Here is a 13190-nt window from a genome sequence, read left to right on the forward strand (position 1 = left end):
TTATTAATCTTTCTTCTGATTGAGGACAGATATGGGGAAATGTATTGGGAGATAGGGAAGAAGAAAACAAGTGGCCAGAGATTTAGAAAATTCTATTTCTTCACTTGCACCAAGAAGGTTTATTATCTAGTAGTACTAGGATTTGAACTCAGGGCCTTGTACTTGCTTGACAGGTGTTCTCCTGCTTAGCCAATCCCCAAAAGGCCTTTTCTAACTTTCTCCTATTTCTCTTTTAGACCCTGGAGGAGGAGCTGTTTGGAAACAATGAGGAGAGCCCAGCTTTCAAGGAGTTCTTGGACCTGCTGGGGGACACCATCACACTGCAGGACTTTAAAGGGTGAGTCTCAGCCAAAGAGGATGCAGCCCTTTAGTCCTGGAGGAGGTGTGGGGGTGGGGGTGGGGACAGGAAGGGAGGACATCTCTGTCCTCAAGGGAGCAGGTGAGGGTTAAACACACACCAGGATTGCAGGGCTGCTATTCAGCTTCGGATCCACACTGTCTGGCATTCCTGAAGAGCCAGCAGAGGTGGGGAGGATCCAGCATGGCAGGATGTCTGATTGCATTGATGCTTGGCCCTTAGATGTGGGATGGGATTGCTGCTGCAAAGTTACTGCTTGCCTTCCCTCCCTCCCTCCCTTCCTTCCTTCCTTTTGTGCCAGTGCTGGGGCTTGAACTTAGGGCCTGGGCACTGTCTCTTAGTTTTTCACCCAAGGTTGATGCTCTACCACAGCTCCACTTTTTATTTCATTTTCTCTGAGGAACCTGCAGCAGCTTTCCCTTCCCCCTTGCCACAGCCTGTGGTCCCAGGCTGGCAGCCATGTTTCTATGAAGGCAGAAGCTCAGCTCCTGGAAGGCCACAGCTTCTTCCTGCTTATCTTTCCTGCCTGTAAGGTGTTAGCTGGAGAGGGCAGCTTCCTGGGTGCCCTTGTGACTTCCTATCAGGAACTAGCTGGGGAGAAGTTGAACATCTGGATATCAGCTCACCATCATCTGTGTTTGTCCCTGGCTCTGGTCTAGTGATGATTTGGATTTTGGATATGGTGTTTCAAGAAGCAAAGGCTTGTGCCCAGCCTTGGGGGCTGCCTGACAGCTCTGCTGGGCATTTGGCTGGCACTGTGATAAGCCAAGGCTTGAAGCCTTTATCTTGATATTACAGGCCTCTGGTTAGGGTCAGTACTTTGTGCATCAGAAGAACACTTCTCCCTGCCGTCCTGCCCCCTGTGATCCTCTGCCCTCCACGCTCGGCTGTCATTGCACTCATTGCCTGCCATACGTGCTCAGGGCAGGTGGCACTGTGTTGCCACTCGATCTCACTTTCTCCTTCCCTGTCTGGTTTTATTGGCAGTTTCCGAGGAGGCCTGGATGTGACCCATGGACAGACAGGGATGGAGTCAGTGTACACGACCTTCCGGGAACGGGAGATCATGTTTCATGTGTCCACAAAGCTGCCATTCACTGAGGGAGATGCCCAACAGGTACCTGGTTGAGGGAGGTATTGGGATCTGACCAATGGGAAATGGCAGCCAGCCTGGGGTGAGCTGTTGAAAGTCTCTCTGGAGGCCGGGTATAGATCTCAGTGGCAGAGTGCTTGCTCTATATGCAGGAGGCTCTGGGTTCCAGCTCCAGCATCGGGAGAAAGGAAGACCTCTTTGAAGTTTCCCAGGCAATGTGGAGTCTGGGAGCAGAGCATACAGTACAAGTGGTGGTGAGGGGTGTGTAGTGGAGATGTCTCAGGACTGTTGTGAGTTCACATGTTCTTGCCCGACATGTGGCTGCTTCCTATGTACCAGCTGTTCCCAGGCCAGGACACTAGGCTTCTGGCCTCTTTCTTGTCCCGGCAACATGAGGCTGTGATTGAATGAGGACCCCTTCCCCGACATCCCTGCTCATCTGCAATCCCAGCCTCATAGCTGCCAGAGCATGGGGACTCTGGATGAAACCTGCATCCCTGGCATTCACCTGCTCCCCTCCCATAAGTGCTGTTCTAGGCACTTAGTGGCTCATCCCTGTAATCCTAGCTACTCAGGAGGCTAAGATCTGAGGACTGAGGTTTGAAGCCAGCTGGGGCAGACAAATCCAAGAGACTCTTCAATTAACTGGCAAAAAGCTGTGGAGCTGTGACTCAGGTGGTAGAGTGCACCAGCCTTGAGTGAGAAAGTTAAGGGAGAGCTTGAGGCCATGAGTTCAAGCTCCCGTACAGGGCTTATAAAACAAAACAACAATAACAACTCTCTTCCCCACCCCCATATACTATTGCGACAGCCACACATCCTCAGGGAATTCTCTGACTCTTCTGAAAGGAGCCGCCAGCCCTGGAAGCCTACCCAGCCACTGGTCACCCTATCCCACTCTTTGCCCCTTGGCTATCTCTGGGAAAACAAGAGGGGCAGATGGGCCTTTGTCCAAACTCAGACCAGTTTGTTTCTGAGCAGGGAGCCGGGGAGGGAGCAGAGATGTAAAATGGTAAGCATCATGCCTGGCTCCTTAGGAAAAAGGAAATTGGCAAATGAAATTAGCATTTGGCGTTCAAGTAACGACAGAATGTTCCAGAAAACAAATGGATGCAGGATTCCTTTTGTAGCCAGATTGAGTTTTCTCTTCGGTCTCACCTTTGGTCTCCGTTCTCTCACTGAGGCTCAGTGTGGGTTACTTGGGGCTGTGTACCTTGGCCTGGCACTCTTGGCAGGGGCTGAATAGAGACTCATTTTCTCTTCCTAAGACACAGCAAGACAACTGAAGGAAAGCGCCCAGCCTGGTGCTCGGTATACAGCAAGTGATCAGTAAATGCAAAAGGATTGAGCATAGGGCCTGTGGGCAGTAGATGCTTCATAAAAGCCCCTCCCCTCCCCTGGCTCATCCAGATTTTCATTAAGACCCCACCCTACCTCCTCCTCTTCTGGGAAACCCTCTCAGGTTGCTATCAAGCCCTCTCACTTCACGCTCTTCCATCCTGGGTGCTGCCAGGCACCTTGTGGGCAGCTGCTGACTTAGCACAGGCAGGCGGCCTCGGTAGTGTTCTCAGATGGCTTCTCCTGTATTTGAGTTTCTCCCAGATCAGTTACAGGCTCTCCCAGGGCAAGACCCGGCCTCACCTTTGCAAGATTCTCCCTAGGGTTTTGATTCGGGGCTCTGCATGCTCTTGAGCTCAGTAACATGCTCTCTGGTAATTAACAACCGGAGTCTCTTCCTCGGCTTCTTTTTCTTCCTCTTGATGTCTTCTGAGGACCGGAAGAAGCCCTTCCCTGGAGAGCTACTGAGCTCAGGGCTTATGTAATCATACAATGAGGACTTTCCCATCCAGCTCTTGTCTGCTCTCAGGATGTATCTAAGTGGCTTTGTAACAAGGAGACACTTCTTGTTTAGCTCCAGAGGAAGAGGCATATTGGGAATGACATTGTGGCCATCATCTTCCAAGAAGAAAACACGCCATTTGTCCCTGATATGATTGCCTCCAACTTCCTACATGCCTACATTGTTGTGCAGGCTGAGAGCCTAGGCACAGAGAGCCCATCCTACAAGGTAAGGACATAGCCTATTGGAGGAAGTTGTGGGTCCACTTGCCAGAACACTAGTGCTTGTCCATGTGGGAGTTGCTATGGTTACGAGGTTTCTGGAACCTGGAGCAGGGCTCTAGGTGGAAGGCACCTTCTAAGGTCTCTTCATATACCTTGCTGCCTTCAGGCTAAAGTGCATCTAACCCAAGGATCCAGATGCTCCGAGGTCTGTGTTTGAAGGCTGGTGATACACATGTGCTAGATGATGGTGGAGTAGGAGGGGGAGAAGTGGAAAGGATGAGCAGGAGAGGAAAAGGGAGGTGGAAGAGAGGGAAGAAGGGAGAACTACCAACCTGCAGGAAGTGGGAGACACTGAAACCTGGAAATGCATGCCCCATTCTGACTTGGGCTGTGCTGGTTCCAGGGTCCTTACCACACTACAGCAATTCATGGCCATCTTCATAATGGGTGGAGTTATTTTACTCTGGCATCAGCACAAACCCATATGTATTAAATGCAAAATTCATATCACTTTGTGTGTGTGTGTGTGTGTGTGTATGTGTGTGTGTGTGTGTGTGTGTGTGTGTACTAGTACTGGGGCTTGAACTCAGGGCCTGGGCACTGTCTTTCAGCTTTTTCCGCTCAAAGCTAATACTCTACCACTTGAGCCACATCTCCACACCTGTTTTTTCTTTCAGGTTAACGAGAGATAAGAGTCTCACAGGCTTTCCTGTCTGGGCTCAGATCTTAGCCTTCTGAGTAGCTAGGATTATAGGACATGAACCATGGGCGCCCATCTTCATACCAGCTTTTAAAATGAAATTCCAGATTAAAAAGTATAAAGCAAAAACCCCCCACAAAACAACAACCACAAACCACACCCACAACACAAATGGAATCTCTCCTGTGAGGTCAGCTGATGCCATTCCACACACACATTTGTGTTCTTCTGGCCTTGAGCACTTTCAGGGATCACCAGCTTTGGATGAATTAACCAGCTGATGGGTGAATGTGTTGGTGGAAGCAAGTTCCCTGACTCAGTACCAGGCTACCTGCTGGGGAGGGGACCGAGGAAGGGAGACCGGGGAGCTGCCTGCTGGGCCTTGCTCACCTAGGAAAGATGAGGCACTGGGGAGCCATGCACATAGTTCAGTCACCGGGTGGCTCAAAAAGCCAACTGGTTCTGTTTTCTTTTTCTTTCTCCTTAATGCAATCTCTCTGTAACCCCCGGAAGGCCTTGAACTCAAGAGCCTTCTGCCTCATCCTCCTAGGTGCTGGGACTGTAGGTGTGCATTACCGTGCCCAGCCAACTGGTTCTTTTAATTACCCATAGAGGTAGAAGAGCAAAAGAGAAACTTCCCCGAAGTAAAACTAGGTGAAAGCATGGTTCTCAGATCCATACCCTGCTTGGCAGCCTGGGGCTCATGTCCTGGCCCTGCTTCTGGATGCTGTGTGATCTTATGCCAGCGCATTCCCTCTCTAGGCCTCTGTGTCTGTCTGTGTGAAATGAGGAAGTTGTATTGCATGACCTATGGGCTCTGTCCAGCCCTGGCACCCTGTGCGAGAGCATGGAGTCAGGGGGTGTGTGTGGTGGCTGCCGAAGTGTTTTGAGGGAGCTCTGTATTTCAGGTTCTTTTTTTCTAGACGCAGGTCAACCAAGAAAGCTAAAAAATAAAAATAAATAAAAACTGTAGCCACACAACTACAGCAGATAATGACTTCTATCCCTTTCCAGGGTAAGGTGCCAGGCCTTGTGTTTAGAAAGGTGTTATTTTCTTCTTTTCTTTTTCCTTTGTTATCAATAATGGGGCTTGAACTTGAGGGCCTGGGCGCTGTTCCTTAGCTTTTTTGCTCAAGGCTGGTGCTCTACCACTTGAGCTACCGTTCTACTTCTGACTTTTTGGTGGTTAGTTGGAGATAAGAGTCTCACAGACTTTCCTGTCAGGGTTAGCTTCAAACCACAATCTTCAGAACTCAGCCTCCTGAGTAGCTAGGATAATAGGCCTGAGCTGCTGATGTCTGGCTATAAGTCCTCTTCTAAAATTCTTCTAGAATGAGCCTGATGGTATAGGGAAAAGGCTGAGTTTGATGACTTGGGTCAGGGGTTAGAGCTGAGGCCACAGAACCAGAGAGCTGGAATTCCTGCCCAGGAGTCATTGGAACAGGAAGGAAACTGACACTATAAACACTGATATATTTTTTTCAGGTAGGAATTTAGTTTCTTCTCCTCAGATCAGTATGACGTTGGAGCTCAGCCACTATTAGCACACCTCTTGTCCCCACTCCTGAGGTCCCCCTGAGATGTCAGCCATCTCTGATGGAGCAGATCTCTGGGGGAAGGCCTCCCTCTCCTCAACATAGCTGTCCATGGTCCTCACAGGCTCAGGCCTACGTGGGCTTGAGGACTAGGACAGGCTTCTGGCCCTCACACTGTCCCTTCCCGCAGCATCCCGTGTCCCCCATGCTTCTCAGGGTCTCTACTGGCACCATCGCCCCCAATGAGCTCGCTGGATTTAGAAGCAGGAAGGTGGATTGGTGCCCAGGGAACTTCTGCTTTCAGAAGTTAACCCAAACCGATGTCTGGAGAGGAGGAAGCAATGAGGCTGCCTCATGGGGATGGGGTCAGAGGAAGGACCCTGTCCCTGTCCCGTGTTCCTGTGGGGAGACTTGGTGTATCTGAAACCATTCACCCTGTCAGCCAAGACCACAGGAGGAGAAAAGGGATAGGGAGGGGGGGCACAGCTGGGCCTGCCCCCTGTCTTTTGTCCCAGGCCCCAGATGCCAGCATTGGGTACCCTCTCAGTAGCCTTCTTCCTTCCTCTCCCCACCCCAAGTTTTGGCTATGTGTGTGTGTGCATGCGTGCACACATGCGTGTATGCGTGACATTACTTGACTTGGGCTACTAGCGTGTGGTGGGGGGATGGGAGGGGGCATGGGGAATGGTGCTGAGCAGCCACAGCTCAGCCAGCGATCGCAGCAATGAGCGCACCATCTCCTGACCCTGGCCATGGCAATTTGGGCTGTGTAGACAGTTCTGAGCATGGGGAAAGAAAGCCTGCATTGACCAGCTCCCCTGCTTCCTTCTCTCTGCCCTTGGCAGGGCCTTGCCTTGGCTGGGCCCCAGGCTGCCTGCTCTCCCGGTCTGGCAGGCTCTCGCGTCTGCTCTACTTCACAGGCCAGGGAGACTGGCAGCATGCCAGGCACCCACGTCAGCGGCTGCCCAGGGAAGGGACAGGACAGCCTCCTGGGAGCTCTGCAGCCTAGTGGACTATGCAGTTGAAATGAGGGCACCTCTGTATAGACAGGAGGTGAGGACCAGGGCCTGCCCCAAGCCTAAGTAACCCCCAGATTGAGTACTTGGATGCCCTCAGTTATAGGTCAGACCTCTCAACCTGGCCAAGATGCCTTCCACCCTCAATTCCATGCCAGGGCCCTGAAGCTGTGTTAGCTCAAGTCTAACCTAGACTGGCCAAGCCTATGTATAGGACCAGAGCTGGTTCACTGGTAGTGCCAAAGCTCTCAGGAAATACAGCCAGCCTTTCCTTTCAGAAGGGAGGCTGATGTATGGTCAGCTTGTAAGAAACCCAGAGATGGACTGGAAAGGTCTGTTTTCTGTCTTCCTCTCTGTGTGACTCTGTGTCCCCAGGCATGTCTACTCATCTGTAAAATGGGTATTTCTCCTTGGGCCATCTCTGTAGGATTAACATCAAAATGGTAACACAGCAGTGCCGGCACTGTGTCATAATCAGGGTCCCACTGCTCTTCCACCCCTTCCGGTCATCTTGCCAAACTTGCTTCTCTTCCCCCTAGGAAGGCGAAGGAGAGGATGTGACGGCTCCACACCATGCAGCCCCGCTAGTGGGACAGTAGCTGGGCGCCTAGGTTGGCAGTGGCCATGGGGACATTGATCTGTGCTCCGAGGCTTGGAGGGAGGAGAAGGTGAATTGAAGGGTTGTAAGAAGCGTGGCTTTGGAGAAGCTCCCATCACGTACACGTGACTTCTGCTTCCAGGTCTCCGTCACTGCTCGGGAAGACGTACCTGCTTTCGGCCCTCCGCTGCCCAGCCCCCCTGTTTTCCAGAAGGTCAGCAACTCCTTTCTTCTCATAGGCATACCGAAGTGGGATGGAATGTGGGAGAATTTGGGTCAGGGACATCAGGGAGATCCCTCTGCAGGTCTAGGGAGGAGAAGGGGGTAATTTCTTTACTGGCCGTCTGTCTGGCCTCACAGAGGGCCATTTGTTGGGGTGTTTGATGCTGGAGCTACCAGTCTTTTAGAGGAAGGGTTTTGTTTTACCATATTCAGATCCCAGCAGCCATGGGCAAGGATTGCCTCTAGTTAAAGGCAATGCCACGTGGTGCGTGGGCTCCTTAGTACTGGAGAAGCTGTTTTCCATATAGATGGGGCTTTCCTTGGCTAGAAATGATCTGATGTTAAAAGTGGCCTATCAGGTTCTGTCCTCAGACCGCTGGTCCTGCCTGCCTGTTACTGTCTGTGGCTGAAACTTTCTCAGCAGTGGCTGGGGATGGGCCAATTCTGAGCCATCTTGTCTGTCCCAGGGCCCGGAGTTCCGGGAGTTTCTACTTACCAAACTCACCAATGCAGAGAATGCCTGCTGCAAGTCGGACAAGTTTGCTAAGCTGGAGGTAAGAGCGTAGGTCTGAAGTCTTCGTCTCAGCCTGCTGTTGATCAGCTTTCCTGAGTGTGTGTGTGTGTGTGTGTGTGTGTGTGTGTGTGTGTAGGGCTGTGGGTTGCATTGTGGGGACCTATTAAGTTGGGGAGCAACTCCCCCTCAAAAAAAACCTTCCTACCTTTCTGCTCTGTGTCATTTGTGGGAAATCTAGATTCCAAGTCTAGTGAACCTATTGTGGATGGATTGAGCACCTACTATATTACCTGGAAACACAGGGGTAAATGAGACATTGTTTCTGTCCTTCTAGGCTCCCTGGATGGTGGGAGGAGCCATTGTGATCTGGTGTGCCAGCTCTGGGTTATGATGGAGTCAGGGTTGCTCAGAGGATAGAGACTGCTTTTTGGGGGGGTGGGGGGAGGGGGTAGACACTAGAGGTATGTTCAGGGAAGGCTTCTTGGAAGCGGTGGCTCTTGACCTTCTGAATCCTGATGTCTGATGGAGATTTGGGCAGGGGGAAACAGTGGGCAGGTTATTGCAGGCACACCATAGCATGAGTAGTGGCCAGCCAGAACCACAGAGGGTGACTCCGATGAGAGATCTCCGGCGGTCTGGGGTGCTGACGGCAGCTTCTCAGAGCTAGAATGGTGAGGCTCTATTGCAGATGAGAAGGGCTGTGGGGCTGGCCACCAGTGGCTCATGCCGGTAACCTAACTACTCAGGAGGATCTGAGGATCATGGTTCGAAACCAACCTGGGGCAGGAATACTGGTCGGACTCTTATATCTAACCTGGAAAAACTGAAACCAGAGGTGTGGCTTGAGTGGAGGAGTGCCAGTCTTGAGCGGAAAAAAACTAATGGACAGCATTCAGACCCTGAGTACAAAGCCCCAGGACCAACACAAACAAACAAGTAACAGCAACCACAAAAGATAAAAAGTGGTGAGGGGCCTTGTGAAGTTGCTAGGCAGGAGAGCGACATGTTTGACTTTCTTGATAAAAGGGATCACTGGCCAGTGGTCAGGACAGGTTGTGGGGTTGGGGGGGGGAGGACAGGAAGGATGGCCAGTTCAACACGATTCATCGGAGACCAGGAGAGATCTTGAAGGCGGACACCTCACTGGAGGGAATAACTTAGGGCCTGGGCTGAGACCTGACGGACTCCTGCAAGTAGGAGTAGAGGGAAGTAGAATTTGGGGAGAGGGGGCTGCTCCTAGGCCTGGGCTTGAGCTCTGGGGCCAGCTAGTAGGACTTGCTGTTCTGGGTGCCTGCCAAGGCCGGTCGCTCATCCTGTCTGTGGGAATGGTGCCCCCTGGAGGCTGTGTGCATACATGCCTGATGATTGGAGAGGAGCCTCTGCCAAAGTGTAGCCAGATGTGGAAGTCGGTGATGGTCTGGGGGAGGATGTCACCAGGGCAGAGCCTTAGGGAGGAGGGAGGGGCTGAGGAAGAAGGGGCAGAAGAGCATCTGTGTTAATGGAAGCACTGGTATGTGTGAAGCCCAGACTGGCTGTAAGTACACACTGTAGCAGACCAGTAGCCTCTGGCTCAGGTGTCGAGAACTGTAAGGAGGGGGCTCGTTGTCAGCACCTGTGCCCTCGTCTCTTCTAGGACCGGACCAGAGCTGCGCTCCTGGACAACCTCCACGATGAGCTCCATGCACACACACAGGCCATGCTGGGACTGGGCCCAGAGGAGGACAAGTTTGAGAATGGGGGCCACGGGGGATTCCTGGAGTCTTTTAAGGTATGATACCGGGGTAACTGAGGATTGCTGTGGCAGGAAGTCTTCTACTCCCTGAGGCTCCAGGCCCAGAGCCCAAGGCTAGCTCAATGCGGTGATAGGACAGTTGGAGGGGGGAGGGGAGGTCTCAGGTGTTTGCAAGCTGGCAGAGATGTCAGCAATGTGAAAGATCAGAGTAGCCAACACTGTGTCCAGCCTTCCCCCACATCCTTCCGTGACCCGCAGCCTCGTTTCCTGGCCCAGAAGTCTGATAAACAGGGACAGGTAGAATTAGTAGTGGGGAAGAGCCAGTGTGAATCAAGCATGGTATTGTTCTCCTGTGACAGAGTGTTTGTTTAGCAAGCAGGAGGCCCTGAGTTCAAACCTGCGTATTGCCAAGCGAAACAAAACAAAACAAAACAAAAAACAATTGTATAGCTTTTACTGTCTGTGTTTGGGGGGCGGGGAGCTCAGTGCAGGATGACAGAAGCAAGGGCACAGGCTGAAGGGGCTTTAGCAGCTGTTGTGGGGGTGCTGTGATGATTGCTTCTGGCAGTGGGGTGGTGGCAAGGACAAATCCATCTGGGCATTGCAAAGGAAAGACTTCTTTAATCAGAACGAGCTGCTAAAGGAAGTAATGAGATCCCTGACCCTGGAAGTATTCAAGTGGACCTGGACAGCCATGGAACTGATGTGGGGCACACAAGGACAGGGCACACAAGGCTTAGTGCTTGTTGGTCCACATAGGACTTCTGTCCAGCATGTGTTTCAGCTTGGCTGTAATTAACCCTTTGTGGTGGGCTGCATGGTTTTTTTCTTGTGTTTCCACTAACACACATAAAGACAGGCTGGCTGAGAGAGGCCACAGGACCATTGAAGTCCTTAGACCTTGGAGGTAGTGTCTATTTTAAACCCACGCTCTCTGGTTGTTCACTCAAAGTTCTGCTGGATTGAAGATCCCCTTTGGAGACAGTATGTGTAGGATTAGGGTTGGATATGCCTGCTTTTAAATCCCAGCTCTATATGGTGCTGGGGAAGGTCTTGAGAGTCTTCAAGCTTCAGAGCTCTTGTTATATAGAGTTGTTAATAAGTCATGGATGAGGAAGTGGACCTCTACCACTAAGAGAGGGTGTGTGTGTGTGTGTGTGTGTGTGTGTGTGTGTGTGTGTGTGTGTACTGGATTTTGAACTCAAGGCCTCATACTCTCATTTTTTTTTTTATTCAAGGCTGGTGTTATACCCCTTGAGCCACATATTCACTTCTGTTTTTTTTTGGCTGACTAACTAGAGATAAGAGTCTCAGATTTGTCAACTAGAGATAAGAGTCCCTTACATTTGTCTGCCTAGACTGGCTAGGACTACAGGCATGAAATACCAAAGCATCAAGTTGCTTTTGAAATAATGCCTGGAAGTGCCCATTGCATTCAACACAGTAACAGGGTTTCATAGGCTGTGTTATACTCCCTCTTAAACCTCCGACTGCCCTTAGTGCCCTAATAGAGAACACTATTCTTATGGGTATAATAATTTTGATATAATAATAATTCAGGCTCAATTTTAATAGATAGGTTTACATGTGAGGAAATGAAGACTCACAAAGACTAGATAATTTGCTCCAAATTGTCCTGAAGGTGGAGTTGAATTCCAGTCTCCTGGACTCTAAAACTCGTGCTTTTCACAGCTGCCTAATACTCCTTTCTAGCATCTGACTTGGTGACAACCCCATGCATGCTGGGATCCTGGGCCTGGGTAGGCTGGGGGCCATCCTTCACTGTCTGGCTGTATCACCAAGAGCAAGGCATGGCTCTGCTGGCCCTGGCCGAAGCCAGCTGCCAAGATTCCTCATAAGGAGGGGCAGAGCCGGGCTGCGTGTCTAGGCTGGTGGGAGATTCCTGGCATATTAATTTTAATCCTGATGGATGGTGACAGCTAAGGCGAAGAAGGATAAATTGGGGAATCAAGCTGCAAGAGAGATGAGGGAGAAAATAAGCTGAGGAGGAAGGGGGAGCCAGGTCGCATAGCCCAGTTGAGAGAGGGGTAAATGTGAGGCTGGATAGTAGGAAAATAGACTGGGGACTGGCAGATCAGCAGGGCCACTTACAGGCCTGTAGTAAATGTGCTTTATGCAGAATGATCAGAGTTGACTAGTTAATGCTGTAGTGTACATACATGTGTGTATGTATGAGTATGTGTGCATGTGTGCTCATGCGCCACACTGAGGCTTGATCTTGGGGCATGGGTGCTGTCCCTTAGCTTTTTTTTTGCTCAAAGCTGGCACTCTAATCACTTCTGACTTTTTGGTGGTCAATTGGAGATAAGAGTGTCATAGACTTTCCTGCCAAGGCTGGCTTCAAGCCTCAATCCTCAGATCTCAGCATCCTGAGTAGCTAGAATTACAGGTGTGAGTTACCAGAGCCTGGGTAATGCTCTACTTTTCAGATATTTAATGAAGCATTAGTCACTTTGAGTTTCCCAGGGTTTTTTTTTTTAAAAATTGTATTTTAGCATTAACAGTGGCGATTTCAAGTTTCAGATTTTTGTTGTTGTTGTTGTGGGGCTTGGGCGCTGTCCCTGAGCTCTTTGGCTCAAAGTGAGCACTCTACCACTTGAGGCACAGAGCCACTTCCTGTTTTCTGGTGGTTAATTGGAGATAAAAGTCTCACGGACTTTCCTGCCCTGACTGGCTTTGAACCATAATCCTCAGATCTCAGCCTCCTAAGTAGCTAGGACTACAGGCGTGAGCCCTCAGTGCCCAGCTTCAAGTTTCAGATATTTTTTATAACCTAGACCATCTTAGGCCCATGCTGTCCAATAAATGAGATGGTGTACCCACTTGATGCAAGTCTCCTGCGGCTCAATGTTCTGCCTCTGTTAGGAGTGGCCTTGATTCCAGGGCACCTGACACATTCCCAGAGGGGTTTCTAAGAGAGTGATGCTTCAAGATTTTACTATGACTTGTGTTTGAGCCCAGCTGCCAGAGGGTTCTTCTCACCTTTAAATCTTTGAAAGTTTGGCCTAAGACAGACAGACCTGCTCCTCCATTCAGCCCTCATGCTTGTCTCCATGGTCATACTGTGGGGAGGAATTGTCACAGTTGGGCATACCAATGGAGCCTTCAGAGTCTTGGTGGCTATGACCAGCTCATTTCTCTCCTCCCAGCTGGGGGCTCATGGATGCTCTTCCTTTTGCCCTTGTCTTGTTGCTCTCACAGGTGGGGTAAGGGGTAGGAGGGTCAGGTGAGTGGAGGGGGGATGGTATAGGCCTGACTGGCTCAGCTCATGACTTTGTTCCTAGGGTTTTTTGTTTTTGTTTTGGTGTGTCTGTCGTGGGCTTGAACTTGGCCTGGG

The 13190-nt window shown here is 50.8% G+C and overlaps 1 protein-coding gene across 4 annotated transcripts in view; it reads left to right on the plus strand.

Annotated features, from left to right (window-relative positions):
- The window catches only part of Rap1gap2 (RAP1 GTPase activating protein 2), a 174024-nt gene that overhangs the window by 147335 nt on the left and 13499 nt on the right, over positions 1–13190 (plus strand). For all 4 annotated transcript variants that reach the window (XR_006146740.1, XM_042673926.1, XM_042673923.1 and 1 more), the window contains 6 exons: positions 237–337; positions 1346–1475; positions 3364–3519; positions 7507–7578; positions 8054–8140; positions 9734–9868. Coding sequence is in view for 3 of the 4 variants with exons in the window: in XM_042673926.1 (XP_042529860.1) it covers positions 237–337; positions 1346–1475; positions 3364–3519; positions 7507–7578; positions 8054–8140; positions 9734–9868 (681 nt within the window). In the remaining variant the exon portion in view is untranslated. The remainder of the gene's footprint in view (positions 1–236; positions 338–1345; positions 1476–3363; positions 3520–7506; positions 7579–8053; positions 8141–9733; positions 9869–13190) is intronic.

Source organism: Dipodomys spectabilis, unplaced genomic scaffold (assembly GCF_019054845.1).
Source record: "Dipodomys spectabilis isolate Male_0828 unplaced genomic scaffold, ASM1905484v1 ptg000018l, whole genome shotgun sequence".
Classification (NCBI taxonomy): domain Eukaryota; kingdom Metazoa; phylum Chordata; class Mammalia; order Rodentia; family Heteromyidae; genus Dipodomys; species Dipodomys spectabilis.